Source organism: Vombatus ursinus, unplaced genomic scaffold (assembly GCF_900497805.2).
Source record: "Vombatus ursinus unplaced genomic scaffold, bare-nosed wombat genome assembly UNPS02009062.1, whole genome shotgun sequence".
Classification (NCBI taxonomy): domain Eukaryota; kingdom Metazoa; phylum Chordata; class Mammalia; order Diprotodontia; family Vombatidae; genus Vombatus; species Vombatus ursinus.
Genome location: NW_020948840.1, coordinates 7404314 through 7426293, shown reverse-complemented (window position 1 = coordinate 7426293; position 21980 = coordinate 7404314). Strand labels below are relative to the sequence as shown.

Sequence of the window (21980 nt, the reverse complement as noted above, 5' to 3'; positions counted from 1 at the left end):
CCCTTCTCAACTATTAATGTATCAGAGAGGTATCAGCATTCTAGATCCTAAATTAATATTCCCCTAGCCAGAGAAGTAGATTCAGAGCCCCAGCAGATAGGTGAACAGTAACCTGGGAAGGACAGGAAACCACAAGCATCTTCAGGGCAGTGATATCTGCAGTATCTCTTGAAGAAAAAGATGACATCACAGGCTCGACTAAGGGTCATGCAGCATTTGCTATCATTAGGGAAGAGCTGTGTGTCTTTTTAATGGTCCACAATCTCTCCACAAAAGAACTAGATGGTACCACCTGGGATAAGGGATTGAAGAGGTATCTGGATCTTTGTTGTTCTAGGATACAGAATAGGGCTTGCAGAGAATCCTTGTCCTCATCTCGTCATACTAACCAGTGACTGGACCCCATTGCACCCCATAATGTATTTAAATTAAAACATTAGAATGATAATTTATTACATATTTTATATATTTAGTATTAATCATAAAATATAACCCATAACAACTACACCTGAAACACCACTGCTCTGACACTGATAAAAGTTGCAGAAAAAATTTTCAGGAGAGCAAAAGGGTTTATTACGGCCTGTTATTTTTTTAACTTGTGAGGCTACTGAAAGCAAAGTTGTTATGTTCAATGATTTAAATATGTTTTCAATTGGTCCTTGGGTTTGGGTGTCCAAGAGAAGGGGTGGGATAGGAGGTAAAACAGATTTCAGTTAGGCAGTAAGGTCAAGGTACTAGAAATCTGAATAGTACGAGGTTGAGTTGGGATCAGAAAGAAATAATCAACTCTAAGTCATAGGTTTTCCAGAACCAACAACTAAACTCATTGCTCTTCCAAAAAAAAAAAAAAAAAAAAAAAGTCCAACCAGAAACAGTCTAAGTCTAAGGTCTTTTAAAAAAAAGATATGCAAACTGACCCTTCCATCCAGATGTCCTCCCTACTAGCAGAGTTAAAATAGGATTTCTGAAGGTATACTGCTTGTGCTTTGTTTAGATCTTTTTTTTTTTTTTTTTTTTTTTACAAAAAGCAACAGGATGGACCTAACTCAACGCTAGCAGATTGAATTTGGGTTACTTTTTTAAACCAACATAAAGTATGATAGTATTATTGAAGGCTATCAGATAGCCCAACCTGAGGTTTAGGGAAGAAAGAGAATATAGATAAAATGAAGCATGGTTATGTGAACATAAATAAATGAGAACTCTCTAAATACATTTTTTTTTTGCTTTGCATCTATCCAGCTGTGAGTTCATTGATAAGAATGGTTAACCATTTTGATATTATAAACATCACATGAACAAAACGGAATTTTACCAGTAATACAGGTCACTTGCATCAGAGACCTGTGCTAGTGACTGTCCTTGAATAATAAAGAGACTCAAATTTGAATGTTTGAATAAGTGAAATCCCTTAGTAAATGTAGACTGTATCAAACATTCTCTTTAAAGCTGAATATCTAACAACTAAACTCTCAGTCACTTGGTAACAATTCTATTTTCAAAAACATAATACAATATATAATTTTGCCTGCAAACTAAGTATCTGATTGACATACTGAATAACATATGTAACATATTATTGCATTTTTTTTAATAGGTAAAATGTTTTGCCAGTCACTTTATGTGTAAAGCTCATAGACACGCTAAACTAAACTCCTTTCAGAACTGCCAAGTCATCATTCACAAAAGGGTTAGTCCAGTGGGCATGTTAAAAGACACTATTTCGACTACCTAACGTGCACATTTGACAAAATTTCTCAAATGAAAAACATGCTTAAGTTCCCCTGCTCCCTCCACCCCTCCCCAATAAATCATGTTATTGATGTATCCCTCCCTTAAAGAGTGCCCCAATTCCTCCAAATGGACTAAATGAACCTCATTTCGCTCAGGCCTGCCCGGCGAATAAGAACCCCCTCACAAATAAAAGCATATACTTTCAGAATAATTTGAAACAGTTTTCAGGCTCACAGAACCAGCTGAGCTTGCAGCAACCTGAACAAACCTTAGTTTTAGAAAACAGTACATCGACTGCAAAACTATATTTTAACAAATGTTCTCTGTGCTCCATTGGCAGAATGAAAGGGCAAGAAAAGGTGACCTTCCCCCTTGTCTTCTGTTATCTCGTGTGCAGCTGATTATACAGAAAAAGTGAGAAGCTGAAAGGGAGGCATCATGTCATACGAAGACTTTGGCTAGGGCATCTGCTCCAGCACTGGCGATATAACATTTTGATGGGTGGAATGCCACATCATGAATCGATTCCTCAAACTTTTTTCGATGAGCTGTGAACTCCTGGATACAGGTCTTGCTTTCGAGGTTCCATAAACGTATTGAACAGTCATGACCTAAATACCAAAATATGTGAAATTTTAAAAAATAAATTCGATTACATAGAGACATAAAGAATACATAGATTTATGTGTGATGTACTTACTGCCAGACATCAAGTATAGGCCATTGGGATCAACTGCTAAACTCGTAACAGCTTCTAAGTGGGCAACCATTGAATGGATCAGTTTACCTTTGAAAGAAGAGATTGTTACTCACTATTTTTCTAAGCCTGGACAAAGCAAATTCCTACTTATCTTTGGGTGGATTAATTGTCTAAAAGATTATCTTTGTGGCTGAGGGACCAAAAGTCATTTTTTCTTCCATCTACTTATATATATTATAGTGGTTTCTCAAACAGCTATACATATGTCCCCCATTTTCACAAGAAAACTTAGTTTTAAAAAATGCAAGCACAACTGTTGTCTCTGTTAGGAACAAATATTTTGGAATTGCCTATATCTGAGGAATTATGACTCCTTTACTTATGTGACCCATCTTTGGGTAAAACATCATATATTGTTTCAAAGGTAATCTACTTTTATAGAGCACTTTTCATAATTACACGGTTTTCTAAAACAGAATTAGTGCAGTGGAAAGAGACCTGAATTTGGAGTAAGAGGACCTAGCTTTGCCCTTACTTGCTCTAGGACCTCAGACAAGTCACAAACCCAGCTTCCACATCAGTAGAATAAGAAGATTGACCTAGATGACCTCTGAGGTCTCTTCCAACTCTAGATTTATGACACAAAAAGGATTATGTAAAAAGAAGTTATAATAACAAGGGTGAAGGCTCCTGTGGGCTGTGGTTGCATGCAAGTCATGCTCAGATCTTAGGTTCAGAACTCCACAAGGCTTTGCTGTTGGCCAGCCTTGAAAAGACTAACCCTATACCGGGTGAACCATTTTCTTCCAAATTCTAGGACCTCCCCTGTACGCAGTTTAAAATTTTTGCTATACCAAAAGGAAGAGGAATGGTAGTCAGTTGTAGATTCTTTTTTATTTTTTCTTACAGAAACGGAGAATGGTGTCCCAAAAATAAGAAAACATTACATAAATATATTAGGAAAATCTGCAAGGCAAAGTTATTTCTCTGCAGGAAACAGCATAACTGTTATCAATTTAAGTGAAAGTCAATTTAAGTGTCTTGCCCAAGTTCATAAAACAAAAGGTAGAAATTCTCAGTAAATAATAACAATCAATTTAGTAATCTAGGTATCTTTTCTATCTTTTCAACTATGTCACTAAAATTTGTGGATACCTTCAAAGGTCAAGTCTTTTAAAATGAGTCAGCACAAAATATGCAGCAACATGCTAGAGAGAAGGGGAAGAAACTGAAGGACCACGGTTTGGTGTTGTTTTTGTTTTTTTTTTCTCTTCTCCCCACCCTCAGGTCTGAGAATTAGAAAGATTGTGAGGAATAGTTAAAAAAGTAAAAGATTTGGAGTCTAAGGACCCAAGTTCAAATCCTATCACTGCCTCTCATTACCTGAATGACCTTGGCATATCTCTCTGGGCCTCAGTTTCCTAACAGGCAAAAGGATGGGGTTTGATTAAATGGCCTCTAAGGTCCTCAAAGCTCTATATCTTTGGTGCTACCACAGTCTAACAAGGAATCATTTAAAATGATTTGCCAGAACAATATGAACACCCTCATTTATATCCATATGGCTATGGCATGACCCTACAACCTATATTTCTACATAGAAAAACCCAGGCTACTGGAAATTCTATAAAACTAAGTTAATTCTTGGCTGATCTTGATTAGTTACTAAACAGTAAGGGGTGGGGCGAGGAGGGAGGAAGAGGAGACACTAGATGGCACAGTGGATAGAGTTCTGGGCCCAGAGTCAGGAAGACCTGAGTTCAAATCCAGCCTCTGATGCTTCCTGTGTGACCCTGGGAAAGTTCTTTAATGTTGTTTGCCTCAGTTTCCTCATCTGTAAAACGAACTAGAGAAGAAAATGGCAAACCATTCCAGTATCTTTGATGAGAAAATCTCGAATGGGGTCACAAAGAATTGGACACAACTGAAATGACTGACTGACAATGACAACAACAACAAGAAGCCAAAACAGTAAAGTGTTTCATCTTCAACCTCCATTCTCTGTCCCCTTTTAATAAAAACACTAGGAATAAATTACATAACAATAGTTAACTTTGGTTTGTTTACTCTTCACAAAAATAACTATTGTGGAAGAATATCTTACCTGTGTTATTATCATAGAATTTAATGTGTCTGTCTTCATGAGCAGTGATACTGATTGGAAGGGTTGGATGACTGATGACTCTATTTATTTGGCAGGACATGTTAGAGCCTAAGGGGAAAAAAATACAAATTAGTTATTAGCATTTTCACACACTGCATGTTTACTATGTAAATCATAAAAAAAACAAACCTTTAATTTGTCCCTAATTAAGTCCTTTTGTGATTGTCTCCCCAGTTTTAAAGAGAAAAAAAAAAGACATTTAAAATGTGCTAAGAATTAGAATTATTTTCTTGCCATCTACTGCCTACAGACGTGCATTTGGGTTTAACTTAGGACCTCTGGCATTTCTCTTCTTAAGAGTTTAGACCTCAGATATTTTTTCTACTTCAATAATTTTCACTTTCACCACTAATCAGCCAAATTCCAAACAAAAAACTCAAAGCCCTCTCTAGATCAACAGTCCCATCTCCCAAGCAATAATACTTGTTTGCATGGCCTTTCAGAAACATCATCTTACTGAAGCCTCAGCACAACACACCAAAGGAGGTAGAAGTCCTATTACTATGAAAAGATAAACCTGTCAAAGGCTTGTTTATTACTCTATAACTAAGGCTTTTGCTTTTTCCTAACTCCTCTCTTACTGGTAATGGAGCACTATTATCAGGCTAGTGCTCCATGCTGGAACACTGGTGCATTCATCACAATATGAGCATGCATTTTTAATTGTGTACATTTTACAACTTTCAAAATACATTCAAATTTATTATCATTTGATCCTCAAAATAAGACAGAGAAGTTTAGAGCATACCAGGGGTGAGGACCTGTGGCCTTGAGGCCATATGTAGCTCTCTAGGTCCTCAAGTGTGACCCTTTGACTGAATCCAAACGTCACAGAACAAATCCCCTTAATAAAAAGATATGTTCTGTGAAATTTGGATTCAGTCAAAGGGTCACACTTGAGGATCTAGAGGGCCATATGTGGCCTCGAAGCCACAGATTCCCCACCCTGATCTAGGCAGTATTGGCCCCATTTTTCAAATGAAAAAACAGACTTGAGGAACTGAAGAACTTTGCCTTCTTCAGGATGCAAGGTTAGTTGAGTGACAGAAAGAGAATAGACCGCCGGGTTTGTGGCTCATGGTGCAATACATTTCTCACTATGCCATTCTGATAAAGTATAACTAGTGAGTTATGAGATTCTGACACCTTCACTGCCAGGAATACTATAATCTCCTTGTTGGGGATGTCCCTAACACCTAATGCCAAGAAAATTGGCATTAAAAAGATTTTTAAAGATGGACTTTAATTATTTAAACCTTTTTCTTTATTTAAATATTAGTTGTTTAATAAAAGAAAGCAAAGAGTTTATATTTGTCCTCAGACATATCATCACAGTATAGCTAGTACAAGCTTCTAACTATCTTCCTTCTAGAAAAACAGGTGACAAGTCATGGATTGACTGCATTACACATCTAACTAGAGAAAGGAAACTGAGAACTAAAAAAGGGAATGAGAAGTTTTCTAGCCATTATGGAAAACAATTTGGAAGCAGACTCTTAAATTGCTAAACTGTTGTGATACCACTAATAAGCCTAAGCCCTAAGGAGATAAAAGAAAGAAGAAATGCCCCCATATATACAAAAATATTTATAATAAATCTTTTTGTAGTGTCAAAGAATTGAAAACTAAGGCGGTGACCATTAATTGAGGAATGGCTGAACAAATTATGGTACATGAATGAGTAGAATATTAATGCACACTACAAAATGAAAGGAATAATTTTACAGAATTATGGGCAGACCTGTATGAACTGCTACAGAGTGAAGAGAACCAGTAGAACAATTTATACAATAACAACACTGTAAAGAAAAACAAAATGCAAAGATTTAAGATCTGTGTTTAATGTACTGACCAACCATAATTCTAGAGGACCAATAAGCAAACAAGAGGTAATGAACTCAAGGAGAATAAAATACACTTTTGGACACAGCCACTTTAGGAACCTGTTTTCTTTGACTTGGCATATTTCTTGCAAAGGTTTTATTTTCTTTTTATTCATTAGAGGTGGGGGGAGGAGAAGATATCTAAAAAAGGAAGAAAGGCAGGTGGGAAGTAAAGGAGGGAGGGTATCTTTATTTTTTAATGCATAGAAGAGAATAGAAAGAATCAGAAAAAAGCAGGACAGCTTAGAAAACTATGTGCTGAATTTGTTATAGAACTAAAAAGAAAAGCAAGCTATATATAACAAAATTTGCAGCTTCACATACAACCTTCTTTTTCTGTTCTACTATGTACATGGAAATACTTGTTTTACTTGGTGTTAAGTTCAGAGTAAAATATTTTCTAAAAAATATTTTAGGAGGAAGAATACTCAAATGTCAAAAAATATTCATAATCAGTATCCAAAATGGGTTGTTTCAGCTTACAACTTTCCATAAAGCAATTCATAATTCATTTAAACTAGTACACATACTTGTATCTAGGTTGGCTTCTAAAGTGAGAATGCGCTGTTGTGTTTCCATGTTAAAGATGCTAGTATATCCATTGCTGAATGATGCTACCATATGGCTCGGATCACTGCTCACTAGATCCACAGAGGCAGGGATTCCCAGTTCTATACCAGCCAAAACATTTTCAAAGAAAACAGTGATTAGAATTTTTATTTAGTAAAGTCTAGATGAAAATAATACTTTACAGCAAAATAAATAATACAATTTCTTACAGAAACAAAGTTTGTCATCAGGGCTAAAAAAATCAATCAATCAACAATTTTATTAAGTCCGTATTAGGGGCTAAGTACTATGCTAGATGTTGGGAATACAAAAAAAAAAAAAAAAAAAAAAATAATCTCTACTTTCAAAGAGTTTGTAATCTGATTAAGAGAGAGAGCATGCATATACACTGGAGGCATACAGTGAAAAACGTTAAAACAAAAGATATTAATAAAAATTTTTTTTTAAAAAAGGTGAGCTATGTCTTGAAGGAAGTGAGGGATTCTATAAGGCAAAGGAGAGGACAGAGTATATTCTAGGCATGGGGAACAATCAGTGCAAAGGAGATATGGGAGATGGAATGTTAGGTGTAAGGAACAGAGAGGCCAATTTGGCCAGATCATAAAGTGAAGATGGAGAATAATATATAATGAAGATGGAAAAAACAGGTTGGGGTCAATTTTAAAAGGCTTTAAAAGCCAAAAAGAGGAATTTATATTTTATCTAAGATGTGTTAAAAGAGTCAATGGAATTTACTGGGTAGGAAACAGCATGGTTAGATCTAGACACTTAAGGAAAATCTCTTCTGGCACCAGTGTGGAGTATGGACTGGAGAAAGATATGGCAGGAAGAACAACTAGATGGCCACTGTGATAGTCCAGGTAAGAGGTGATAAAGGCCTAAACTAAGGAGATAGCTATGAATAGAGAGAAGGGTCAGATGTGAGAGATCCTGTAGAAGGGGCAAAGGCAAGATGTGGAAAATATTGGATATGTGTGGCAAAAGATACTGAGGAGTTGGGCACAGCACTATGGTTATGAACCTGGATAACTGGGTAAATGGTGGTACCCTAGACAGAAGTAGGGAAGTCTAGAAGATGAGTAAGTTCTAGTAGAAAGACAATGAGTTCTGTTTTGGACAAGTTGAAACTGAGATATCTATGTGACATAGTTTAACATGCCCAATAAGCAGTTGTTAATGCAGGACTGGTGCATGGGAGATTCATGTTGGATAGAGATAGTTATGGATCATTTGTATAGTGATAATTACAACCACAGATGCTAATGAAGTTTTATCAATGTATCAATAAGCATTTATTACATTTATTAAGTGCTTATTATTACTTAATACATGAAAATACTATACTAAGTCCCACGAATAGAAAAACAAAAGTTAAACAATCAATCTCTGTCCTTAAGGAGCTCACATTCTATCAAGATCAAGTATAGAGGGAGAAGAGGACCTAGGGCAGAGTCATGGAGAATACCCAAAGTTAGGTGGTATGATATGAATTATAATTCAGCAAAGGAAATTATAAAGAAGGAGCCAGAAGGATAGAAGAAGAACTAGGAGAAAGAGAGAGGAGGGTCACAAAAACCTAGAGGAAAAATGTATACAGGAGAGAGCTTCAGAGAGGTAAGAAGAATGAATGAAAAAATACCATTAGATTTGGCAATTAAGAGGGGCAGTTAGGTGGCGCAGTGGACAGAGCAACAGCCCTGGAGTCAGGAGGACCTGAGTTCAAATCCGGCCTCAGACACATAACACTCACTAGCTGTGTGACTCTGGGCAAGTCACTTAACCCCAATTGCCTTCACTGGAAAAAACTTCATTGGAAAAAAAAAGAAATCACTGATAATTTTGGAGCAAGAAATTTCAGGATAATAGAAATGACCTACCAAAAGTCAGAGAAGCAATAAAAAGCAAAAACAGAATTTGAACCCAGACTGATCCTAAACTAAGTACTCTTTCTATCACAACGCACTGCCTCTGCCTCATCATGTGTCTCCTACATTAGAGACTTCCCTTTCCAAGAGGATACCTCCTTCTACTCTATACAACATCTGCTCCAACCAACAGCAGTATACACATGTACTTTCCTAAATCCGAGGAGTAAGGAATCCCCTTTCTTCCCTCTATACCAATATACTGTTTTAGTCTAACCACTGAATCATCAGTATCAATTCACTCAAGTATTCTGTATAAATATTAGCTCCCCAAGGGCTCATTATTCTTTAGTTTTAGCAACGAGTTGGGTTTCCCACCTCCAAAATAGCCAGCCTATAGGCTACTTCCTGAGGCCCTTAAATAGGCCTGGGGAATAACTGGTACCTGGGTGCCCACAAAGTTTTAGGCATATACTTCCTCCTCCTTTGCTGTTTAGTACTATAACATCCTCAATACTGGAATGGTGCATTTTATGATTTATTAATGAAAAAGTCTAACAAATGGGCAAATCATATTTTTTATAAGCTAGAAAAATCTCACTATTGAAACATGGCAGTTAGATGGCATAGTAGATAGAGCACTGGGTGTGGGGCTGGGAAGACCTGAGTTCAAACCCCACTTCAGACAATTACTAGCTGTGGGACCCTGGACTACTCACTTAAGCTCTGTCTGTCTCAATGTCCCCTTCTATAAGTTGGAGATAATAATAGCACCTACCTCCCAAGGTTGTTGTGAGGATAAAATGAGGTAATAGTTGTAAAGCTCTTTGCACACTTTAAAGTATTATATAGCAGTTATTATCATTGATGTTCCTAAAAACAAGTCTGTCTGTATAATTCTCCTACTAAAGAACCTTCAGTGTATCTCCATCATCTCGAGAATCAAGTATAAATTCTTCAGCTTGGCATTTTTAAGGTCCTTCAAATCTAACTTTAGCCTCCAGATTTATGTAATATTATTTTTCTTCAAACAATTTTTGTTCCAAACAAACTGGATCACCTGTTTTCTAAGTTCAGCATTCCATCTCTCATCTTTTTGTCTTTGCATAATTTGCTCTATGCCTGGAATTTCTCATCTCCACTTAGAATCTATTGCTTCCTTCTAGGTTCAGCTCACTTCTTAGAAGAAGTCTTCCCTGATCACTCTAGCAGATAATCAGTTTCTTTCTCCTTACATAACTATTTATATACTTATTTGTTTACATTTGATATCCTCCCAGTATGAGAGGCACATTGAATAAAGGATCAATCTTAAAATTAGAAAGGCCTAGATTCAAGACTAGCATCTGCTACATAAGAGCTACGTGACCACGGGCAAGTAACAACTTCTCACCAATGCCTCATGCAAGTCCTTAATGTTACATTACATCCGAGTTGCCAACCTTTATTAGTGGAGGGAGTTTATATACTGGCAATTCTCTACAAAGAGACGAAAGAAAGAAAAAGGGAGGAAATGAGAAAAGGAGGATGACAGAGAGAAGGAGAAAGAGAAATCAGACTTCCAGAAGAATTTATGTTCCTAGAAGGCAGGAACTGGTTTTGTTTTGTCTTTGTATTTCCATTGCCTCCTATAGTGAATTGTACATAGTAGGAGCTTAATAAATACTCGATGGACTGGGATTTTAAAATTACACATACTAAATTATAATTATTTTAAGAACTACAAAGAACTATTTCCTAGGCTTAAAATAATAACTCAAATTCCAATTTAAATTAGATTTTAGATCCCTATTTTATATCTAGGATTGCAGTTTTATAAAGACTATCTGTTTTAAGAAACAATTAAAAAAAACATACCTTGATTATCATTAAACACACTTAGGGCTGGAGAAATTTCAGTTGTATTCCATAAACGAAGAGTGCCATCTGCTGAACAGGACAATAAACGCTGATGTACTCCACTATAAGCCAAGCCCCAGACTGCATCTGTGTGGCCCAGAAGCGCACCTCTTAAAACAGAAGGGTCTAAATGAAACAAAATACAAGCAAACATGTAAATTCAAGAAGAAAGACAAGTTAAACAAGTCATAAAAGTAAATTCTAAAGAAAACAAAACATAAATGTAAACACTGAGAAATAAGGAAAATATAATTTCTAATTTCTATTACTCTTATGAAATGCCCCTGGGAATAAGATAAAAAAGTCTCAGAAGTATAGAAAGGGATATATACATACATTATATATATTTTCTATATATAATATATATACATACACACATACATATGCACATGGGTATATATATATATACACCCATGTGCATATGTGTGTATATGTACGTGTGTGTGTGTGTGTGTGTGTGTAAAATTGAAACCCAGATCTTTAATCCTCACTACCATCCAGTCATCAAAATTCTACCTTCATGCTTTGTGTTTGGCAAGTTTATCCCTACAGGTAAAACCTTACACTTTGTTTTAATTCAAATGTATACCACATAACCCTGATCATTCCTGTAATCAAGACCATTTGATATTTTAATTCTGCCCTTCAAAAAACCCACAACTAATACCAACTTGGTAACATCTGTTTAAGTGCTAGATTTGTTCTGTATCTCTTGAATTGCTTTAGACTTAGCTTAGTTTCAGTATGATTCTAAAATAATTTTCCACTTGCTCTAAACATGATAGAGACATTTTTAAAAGCACACTTTTCCCCAGCTCAGGGGGGGAAAAAAGCTCCTAAGTAACCATCATTATGTGAATTTATAGTTAACAGCTAGTGACAGATGGGATTAAGGTTTCCTGGTTCTAGGGGACTTTAAAAAAAATCTGTTGGGGTCTTAAATATTTTGGTGACATGCACTTTAAAAATAAGATTTAAATGACTACCTAGACCTAGGAGCCATAGTACTCATTCCTTCATTGTTTCCAATGTACTCCTTTTACAATGTACTCATTCCAATGTTCCCATTGTACTCACTCCTTCTTGTTTCCATAGTGTACTGTTCAATAATAGGTTCAGAAAACTAAGAAAACATCAAAAACTTTGATAGTAATCCATAGGAGCTTCAGGAAATAATGGGAATGACAACACTAATTTGCCTATGAAAGCTATGAGAAAGAACTATGAAGTATACGTTAGCTGGTACTATTCTCAAAAAGTACTTGATATCAATGACTGTTAGTCTAACATTGGTAATCAATGAAACTAGAAGAAAAGCACGCGTTCTCTGTAAAGATAATGTTCCCCCTTAAACACTAGATGCCCAAAACTCCTAAATTTAAATGTCCTTGAGAACACAATAAAAATAGTTATTGTTCACATTCATACAAGGCCACATACACATCTATGAAATGAGTAGTTACAGAAAATTTTCATATTTTAAAACTATACATGTGTTTGAGTTACTTAGGGCAGGGGGTAGGAGGGCAGAAAAGAGGCATCCAAAGAACATACCATAAGAGTCGTAGGGATCGACGTTTGGGTTTGTTGTATTCCAGCCCTGAATAAGGCCATCTGTCCCTCCGCTATAACACTGCTCCCCATTGCTGCTCATTACCACACAGAGGACTGGACCTCTGGGAGGGTGGAAGAAAATAAATTTATATTCTACCCATGAACAAATCACATAGATAATAATCCATGTTCAAGGAAAAATGTTTCACGATTGATGTGTCAGTCTATTTCTGTTTTTTAATATGCAAACAATACAATGCCAAACCATAATTTAAATTTCCCCTAATTGAATAAATCAATAGTATGGAGCAAGTCTTTAAATTAAAATGAAAGAAATCTAAGTGTAGGGGCAGCTACGTGGTGCAGTGGACAGAGCTCTGGCCTTGGAGTCAGGAGGACCTGAGTTTAAATGTGGCCTCAGACACTGGACACTTATTAGCTGTGTGACCCTGGGCAAGTCACTTAACCCTGGTTGCCTCACCAAAAAAAAAAAAAGAAAGAAAAGAAAAAAAAATCTAAGTGTAACTTATCTGAATCAAAACAATAAAATTAATTCCAAATATTTTTTATCTAGATTGTTTTTGAGGACGAGATGATTCAGGAAAAGTCACGTTTTAATCCTCCTATTTGTTTCAGTATTCAAATACTGAAATTCGGGGGCAGCTAGGTGGTGCAGTGGATAGAGCACCAGCCCTGAAGTCAGGAGGACCTGAGTTCAAATCCAGCCTCAGACCAAACACTTGACATGTACTAGCTGTGTGACCTTGGGCAAGTCACTTAACCCTGACTGCCTCACTAAAAACAAACAAACAAACAAAAAAAACCAAATACTGAAATTCCATATTTAAATAAATTCAATATAATAGAAATATTGTATATAAATGTAATGCAAATAAAATATTATTGCAATAAACACCTAAACTTTGCAATGGCAAGCCTGTTTTTAGAGATATATCATTTTGAGGTTAACTATTTTGTTCACATTTGCAACTTAATGTAAATGAAATTATATATGTTCTATACATTTTAATTTATAATCATATAGTATCTAAAAGCACATACTTACTTATGAGCTCTGAATGTATAGATAGGCTCCACGTCAAGAGAAGTACTCCTAGACAAGATTTATTTTTTCAAAAAGAAGAAAATATGTCTTGTGTTACTGTATTCCACAACTGCTATTATAAAAACATCTTATGAAATGTTTTAAGAAACAAAAAAAGGCTAACAAGAAACTGTTACAAAAGGAATGTAAGAAGATCAATCCACAGTGTGGCGTGGTGTAAAGTGCTGGATGTGCAGTCAGGATGATTTGGGTTCAAATGCCAGCTTTGACAGTAACTAGCTATGTAACTAACAAAGCTCTGTGAGTTTATTTCCTTTTAAGTAAAATAGGATTACAACATCTTTAGTTTCCACTGCACATAATTCTTATGGAACTTGAATCAGATAAGGATAGAGGTAGCTGATGATACACTGTATAGAGCACTGGGGCCAGAGTCTGACTTTATAGCTCAAATCTGGACTCAGACACTTGCTAGCTGTGTAATCCTGGGCAAGTCACTTAACCATGTTTGCCTCAGCTTCCTCAACTATAAAATGGGGATAATAATAGCACATACTTCCCAGGGTTGTTGTGAGGATCAAATGAAATAATATTTGTAAAAGCACTTAGCATAGTACTTGGCACACAGTAGTAGTTATTCCCTAATGTATCTTACGAAGTTATCTGCCAACTTAAAAACAATATATAAATATTAAGTTATATAGGATGAGAGAACTAGAACTGGAAAGGACGTGAGAGGCTACTTAGTTCAACCTCCTCATTTTATACATGGAGAAACTGAAGCCCGGGGAGGTTAAATGACATACCCAAAGTCAGACAGGTAGTAAGAGTCAGAAGGGAGATTTGAACCTAGCTCCTCTAACTGCAAAAATATTTTCACTGTTCTGTGGCACAATGTATAGAGAGGACTCTTCTTTAGATTTAAGGAGATTTGAATTTACTGTCTCTGACACATACTGGCTGTGTAGACATAAGAACATCTCAGTGTTGCAAGGCAATTAAGACTAGGTTACAGATGAACTGCTAATATAAACTGGTGGAGGGAGATATACTAGGAGTTTTTTATAATGAGGCAATCAAAGATCTGGACATATAAATATAAATAGATGAATAAATAAATCTCAGTTATTATTATAAGATATATATGTATAGCTTCAAACAAAGATACAAATGAATTAACATCTTAAACTTAGCATAATAATTCACCTGAATTAAATTTATCTTTTTTTAAACAATCAACCCCAAATATAAAAGGTTTACAGTATTATATGGGTAAAGATTGTGATGTTACATTTAGCTTTCATTCAAACACTAAGAGGGATTTAATATAGGTGGAAAAAATAGTTGAACACATATCAATAAACTTCTACCTCGTAGAATTCCTAGATCTCTTCAAAGCATTCCACTTCCTGCTACCTACCTTTCAAATTAGCTGGTATTTATTTTACATAGCTTGTATATATTCATGTACATGTTGCTACTCTAATAGAAAGTAAATCTCTTGAGAACGGGTTTTTTTAAATTTGTCTTTCACAATTTCTGACATGTTTACTAATTAAACAATACTACAAATGTAATTTTGATTGAATTAAACAGTAATCTTAAAACAGATCCACTTCACTTAAAAAATAAACCCAAACTTAGACTGGGTTGATCAGAAACAAAGTCCAGTTGACAGTCAATGTGTACTGTAATTTGATATAAACAGATGATAATGATGACTGACATTTAAATAGAAGCTCAAGGTTTACAAAGCATTTTACATTTGACATGATACATTTTATTTCCTCAGCTGCTAGTGCCTTCCTCCTAAAATTATCTTGTATCTATTTTGTATGTGTTATAACATACCTATATCCATATGTGTCATCTCCCTAGGGGAGTCTATAAACTCCTTGCAGTGAGGAACTATTTCCTTTTGTCTTTGTATCACAATTATCCAGTACTATGCTCAGCCCATTGTAGGTGTTTAATAAATGCTTCCTGAAAGACTGATCCCAGATGCTAGTGTTTCCTCCTCCCCACAAATCACCTAGAATTTTTTTTTATATATACCTATATATGTTTGTTTTATATTACATTTAAAAAATCAGCATTAGTGACTCCATTTTGCCTTTATCCACCATTTTATGAAGTTAAATTTCAACTCCATGTAAGTCACCTGATTTAGGTTTCACAAGAGTATTTCCCCTCCCCACTGTCACCTAACTTAAAGAATGTCACAAGAATATCCTTCTCCCTCTGATCTCGGTATCTCCCAAGCACCCTTCCCCAATGACAAACAAGATGTCTCAATCCCTATAATCCTGTGTTTCCTGTTTTTCATTCCCTCCAAATTGTATATTAACCATGAAAAACCAAGTTTCTGAGTCGTTGGTAATTGAGAGCCTTGGACCCAGTTTGATTTGCAACCTAATGCACTGCCAAATAGTTACCTGGATATAATTACTCAATTTCTTTATTCCATTATAACAATTCTGATGACCACAAAGGGATTGAAACTGTGAGATTCCATGTGACCACAGGCCCTTAGCTGAAGGAACATTCTTAAGTACTTTGGTTCTACCAGGGGACTTCTCATCCCTAGACCTCCATCTCCTCCTTAATCAACATCCAGACAGTTAAGTGAATGGTCCCTGATGAAGGAGGCATGGTAACAAGCTTTACTAAGCTAATGGATACCTACCTAAGGAAGGTTGGCCTAGAAACATGGGAAACTTCTCATTTAGACAAGGATGACTAAGAAAAGAGCTCTCAAATTATGTAAAGACTGCTTTAAAATATATAAAAATAAAAAGATTGGTATAAAATAAATAAAAATATAAAAAATATAAACATATATATATATAAAAGATTGGTCTAAAATATATAAAAAATATATTTTTTTAAAAGCCTGAAGAAGGGACCTTCAATTACTGACTGCATATTAAAGGTTTTGAGATTGCTTTCAGAAAATTGTGCACAGTGACTTTTTGATTAAATTTTCTTCACTATGCCTCTCTTGATGTGTTGTCTATATTTTTATGTGGAAAAGAATGTAAAAAGTGAAAACCTTTCTGAGAAACTTTTCTGAGTCTTCCGAATGAAAGTCTCTCTTTGCCTTCCTAACTCTAGCCAAGTTAGGGAGACAGACAAGAGATATAGATAAGAAAGGAATCTTCATCCTTAGTCTGCAGGAATTTATGGCATCATAAAACTAATTAGAGAATAAATTTGTTTTCTCCACTACAAATTTCCAAATTGTGGTTTAAATGTTTTAGTGAGTTTGGAGGCCCAACTCTGTATAATTTATTTTAAGGAAAAATAAGAATAACTCTGAGAATGGTACATGGAAACAGCGCTTAGACCTTTTATCACTTTTTCCCTTTTGTAAAGTGACCGATTTACTGTTTTAGCACAAGGGGGAAAGGTAATTTTGCCGATTAAAGAGAACCAAAGCAGTTTGAAAGTAGTATAGTGAAGTTCCAAATTGAAGAAAAAAAATGCATTTGCAGTATAAATTTATCTGGTACTTAAGAAACTGCCTATTAGTAACTCTTCTAGAAGCTTGTTTTTAAATTAGGGAGCAACTTAAAAGTAAGTAAAATTTAATTTGGAAAAATGTTTTGTGTTACCACTATATTTCTTTAGTGAATGATATAACAAAACTTAACTGTTTAAGTAAACTAGTGGCAAAATCATCAGAAATTAAGTCCACGTATTTGTAAGCTTTTAAGAACCCCAAAGGCAAAAATATTGCAATCACTGCTTTTGTGTAGTAAAACACCTGTGCTAAATTACAAAGAAAAAAAAACAATGGAGTGAAGATTAATTTTATAGATAGCCTCAGATATGATAGGGAAATAAAGACTAGAGCAATTAAACAGAAGAAAGTAAGAAAAGTGTCAGATCAGAATATGGAAAGAAAAAAGAAAGATGCAGTTTTGACGGGCTTTAGTTAAGTCCAATGGAGGGATATAAAAAGAAAGGAAGAAAGAAAGTTTGAGCAAGTAGAGATGAGAGGAGAACAGGCAGAAAAGCTAAAGAAAGTCTGTTTACATTGAGTAAGAATGAAGGGTTTGAAAGAAAAGTGGTTTTGAGTTTTAGGAAAGAGGTTTTGATCCCATTGGGATAAGAAAGATATGAGAAACTTTATTTTATTATTCTTTTTGTTTGCGGCATTGAATTATTTTTTAATAAGCAGCTTTTCCTGCCTATGTGTCCTGTCTCCTTCAGCCTTTCTAGAGTTACAACTAAAAACCTTTAGGGAAAGGTGGGGCTAGATTATGAACACAAAGGAATTGATTTGGCCTCGTGACAGTTCTGACAACCATACCTGAAATAAAAATTTAGAACAATATCAAATTATAATCCTGGAGATTTTACCTGAAATAGCAAAATTTCACTGATCACAACTTAGGGCTAGGTTATTATTGTTATTTTTCTCATGTTGTAACAACAGTTAATTATGAGCACAGGTAAGGACATCTTATTTATCTTTTATTTATAACTTAAGAATAATTACATACTAGAGTTTCACACATACTTTGAATATGTGATTTTGTTATTGTTCTACAATAGAAAAAAGAAATAAAGAAATAAAGAAATAAAGAAAAAGTAATGAAAAGCTGGGAGAGCTACCATGATTTTTTTGAACATGAGCTAACTGAAAATAGTAGGTCCTTGGGAAAACTGAGATTTAAATGCTACATAAATCCGGATTTCATTTGACCCAGATTTTGTTCAAAAACTGTTATATATTTAATTTGGGTATATTTTGTTTTAAAATGAATAATAACTTACTGTTGAAGAAAAAATACGTAGCAAAGATCTTTTAAGTTGTCCTTTTTGGTGAAGTTCCTTGGGACTTTCTACTTGAGCAAGATCATAAAATTTTATCAGCCCTGCTGACCACGGATTGTAACATTCTAAAGTACTGAAGTTTAAGAAACTGGGACCATGCCCAGCCAAAGTGAGGAAACTTATTAGTTTGCTGGTAATAAAGAGTGATTTTTATCAGATAGATTGTTTGGCTATCACTTATGCAAATTATGAAATTGTACTAATTAATAATCTGTATTGCAGGTATGTCTTTGAGCCAACTTAGTAACAACAGATATTAGATTCAAAGATTTCATTCTTGCCTTAGGGGTGAATAGGAAATACAGATTGGAGACTTACAGTAGCCAACAATTTTCTGGGGGTTTGGAGTCAACTATCATGTTGAGAAGGAAATGGCAAATCACTCCAGTATCTTTGCCAAGAAAACCCCAATGAAGAATTTGATCATGAAGAATTAGACACAACTGAAATGACTGAAGAACAATAACAAAATCATGTATTCAAAGTATGTGTGAAACTCTAGTATGTAATTATTCTTAAGTTATAAATAAAGGATAAATAAGATGTCCTTACCTGTGCTCATAATTAACTGTTGTTACAACATGAGAAAAATAACAATAATAACCTAGCCCTAAGTTGTGATCAGTGAAATTTTGCTATTTCAGGTAAAATCTCCAGGATTATAATTTGATATTGTTCTAAATTTTTATTTCAGGTATGGTTGTCAGAACTGTCACGAGGCCAGCAGTCCACCATTCAAGGGAAATGCCATGTACTGCCTAAAGGGAATGTGTTGCAGGAACTGCTAGAGGTAGATGTCTATTCCTGGAAAAAGTTAAGGGACAACCTTGGGGTAGGCTAAGGTAGTATCCTCTTGACTCATTTCCCCTTTCAGAGGAGGAAATTTTCCCACCTGGTTAATTCTGAGCCTGGCTATGATAGCTTGTGAATGACATGGAACTTTGTTGTATGACTGACTGTTAACTATGACTTTTGCCTGGAATCAGAGATAAGGGAGATTTACCCCGTCATGGCTCATGTCAGGTCAGTCTGTACCCTCAAAGGGATAGTCTTGATATAGTTAAAACCATATCCTTCCCTTTCCTTTCATAGCAAATTTCTATTACTAGGGCAAATGAACTTTAGACATTTTGTTGTTGCAATACTAAATCTATTCATTAATAGATTAATACTAAAACATTTGGGCTACTATAATAGGAGACAAGTATGAAAAATCTTATTGTTTTCAATCTGAATTAGTACTCAATTCCATATCCTAAAATATATTCATGTATAAGATTAGGTCCTTGAAGTATCTCATTCTTTCAGGGTGATATGGGGATAATATCCTTAAAAGGGGGGAATAAGACTAAGATGTAAGTTTTCTAATTAAATATAGTAAATGTTGATAAAGCAATAGGATCAGATCAGACTGTTTTCTCTAAGAACTAGGATACACCCATCCACACCCACACACAAACATGACTGTTTTTCCAAATGTTTCTAACAGGATATACAGGCCTTGACTAGGTTTTAGTAAACAAGTTCTCAAAACTGGAGTAAGGATTTTACATATAAAATTAAATTGATAATTGCAAAGAAAGTGAAATTATTTTACTATTTTGAAGTCTCTGTCTAATTTTAAGAGACAGAAGGGCTCATTTTCTAAGTCAGACCCTCATGGATTTTTTCTTTTAAGATTTTTTCCTTCAGCCTATTGATGGCAATGTCTGTATCAGGTACAGGATTTAGGTAAAGACAGACACAAGAAGTGGTATGTAAGAGTGGAAATCCTCTGACATTTCAGGTGAATTATGGGTTCCTAATGTGATATTCTTATAGCCCCTGTTGTTAATAGGTTCAGAACCATAAGGCTTGAGCTGGTTCTCACTACATGAGCTAGTTACTAGAAAAGCAAATTCAGGAGATTGTATTAAATTATACTGAGTCTTGTTACTGGCAGATTCTAGCAGAATTATTTAGGAATCTCTGCAAGTGACTTGGAACCGGAGAAGCAGATCAATTAGATCAACTGCTCCCTTCAGAGGAGCCCTGAGAACAAGACCTATTCCAGAATGTCCAAGGGAAGATGTTTTCAGGGACCAGACAGCTATTTGGGACATCTGGGATTCAAGATGAAATGTGCTAATTAAATGGATATTGACAGTGGGTTTACCAGGTTACAAGGAGACTTAACCTTATTTAATATTGATGATTGTTATTGTATTGCTTCAGCTTTTTGTTTCGTGATATTTGTTTGCTGAGTTCTCATGGTTACCTTGACGACATGTAAATCTCCCCTCTCATATTAGTCTCTAGTGAACCCTTTAAATAGTTTGATCTGTAGCATGAATTAATTTATCTATAGAGTCCATTTAACAAGGTTTGTCTCCTTAGGGGCTATATAAGATTATGACTTTGCTTGTCCTCTTTGTGCCTCTCACCCTACCCTTTGGTGCCTCTTAAGGTAGAATACCATTCCAACCAGAAATCCCTGGTGGCTAAAGCATTTAAATAAGCGATGCTGAGGGTTAAGAGCCTCAGTATCAAAGCAGGGAATGTTACATTAAAAATAATTAGTATTAGTTACTCCATTTTATCCACCATTTTATGAAGTTAAGTTTTAATTCCATGTAAGTCACTTAATTTAGAAGGTTTCACAAGAGTACTCCCCTGCCCCACTGTCACCTGACTCAAAAAATGTCACAAGAATATTCCCCTCCCTCCCAACTCAGTGTCTCCTGGGTCCCCCTCCATCATTGAGAAACCAAATGTTTCAATCCTTATAATTCTGTATTTCCTGTTTTTTATTCCCTCCAAATTGTATATTAACTGTGAAAAACCAAGCTTCTGGATCACTGGTTACTGAGAGCCTGGGACCTGGTTCCTTCTCCAACTCATTTTACAGATAAGGAAACTGAGGTAAACAGGGTTAAGTGACTTCCCCAAGGTTATATAACTAGTAAGTGTCTGAGACCAGATTTGAACTCAGAAAGAAGAATCTTCCTAACTCTAGGCTTATCACTCTATCTACTTCCCAACCTAGCTGCCTCTTCCAACTATAAAATGAGGATAATAACAGCACCTACCATTCAGGGCTGTTGTGAGGATCAAATATAATGTTTAGTAGAATGTCTACCATATTGAGTGCTATAAAAATGCTTATTCTCTTCTTCTTACTTTTCCTCCTCCACAGGTGCCTAGCTCCTAATAGGTACTTAATAAATGCTGGGTGATTGATCAATCAGTCAAAGACATTGTTCCTTTTAGGCAATTATACTACATTCAAATGACATCAGATCTTAGTTAAGTGATTAACATGCTAAAATTTAGCTGAGTCCCTTTTGGAAATATTAAATGTCCAAAAGAAACCTCCAACTAATTTGGCTCCAACTCCTTCAATACATCTACAGAGGTCATTCTAAGTTACTTGTCCGGTACCATCTCCCCCATCTACACAAATAAATAAAACACTAATAATTACATATAAATGTTATTACTATATTATTATTAACTACATGTCCCCTCATTTTGGATTAAGTGTTTTAATCGGTAGTAATGAGAATCTTACACTGAGCTTACTCCCTTAGATAACTGAACCTTCATTATAACTCAAAAACAAACTTGAAAAATAATCAAAGGCACTATTCCTGGCCCTTCATGGGAAAAAAAATTCTCTCTGCCAAAATAAACTGGACTAGATGAAAATAAAACCAATAAG

The 21980-nt window shown here is 35.3% G+C and overlaps 1 protein-coding gene across 2 annotated transcripts in view; it reads right to left on the bottom strand.

Annotated features, from left to right (window-relative positions):
- Positions 1-1000: 1000 nt before the first annotated feature.
- STRN (striatin) overlaps positions 1001-21980 on the bottom strand; it is a 149778-nt gene continuing 128798 nt past the window's right edge. For both annotated transcript variants that reach the window (XM_027850494.1, XM_027850495.1), the window contains 7 exons: positions 13439-13486; positions 12373-12494; positions 10777-10944; positions 7015-7155; positions 4542-4649; positions 2438-2524; positions 1001-2348 (listed from right to left, as the gene is read on the bottom strand). In XM_027850494.1, coding sequence (XP_027706295.1) covers positions 2179-2348; positions 2438-2524; positions 4542-4649; positions 7015-7155; positions 10777-10944; positions 12373-12494; positions 13439-13486 — 844 coding nt within the window. In that variant the 3' untranslated portion in view covers positions 1001-2178. The remainder of the gene's footprint in view (positions 2349-2437; positions 2525-4541; positions 4650-7014; positions 7156-10776; positions 10945-12372; positions 12495-13438; positions 13487-21980) is intronic.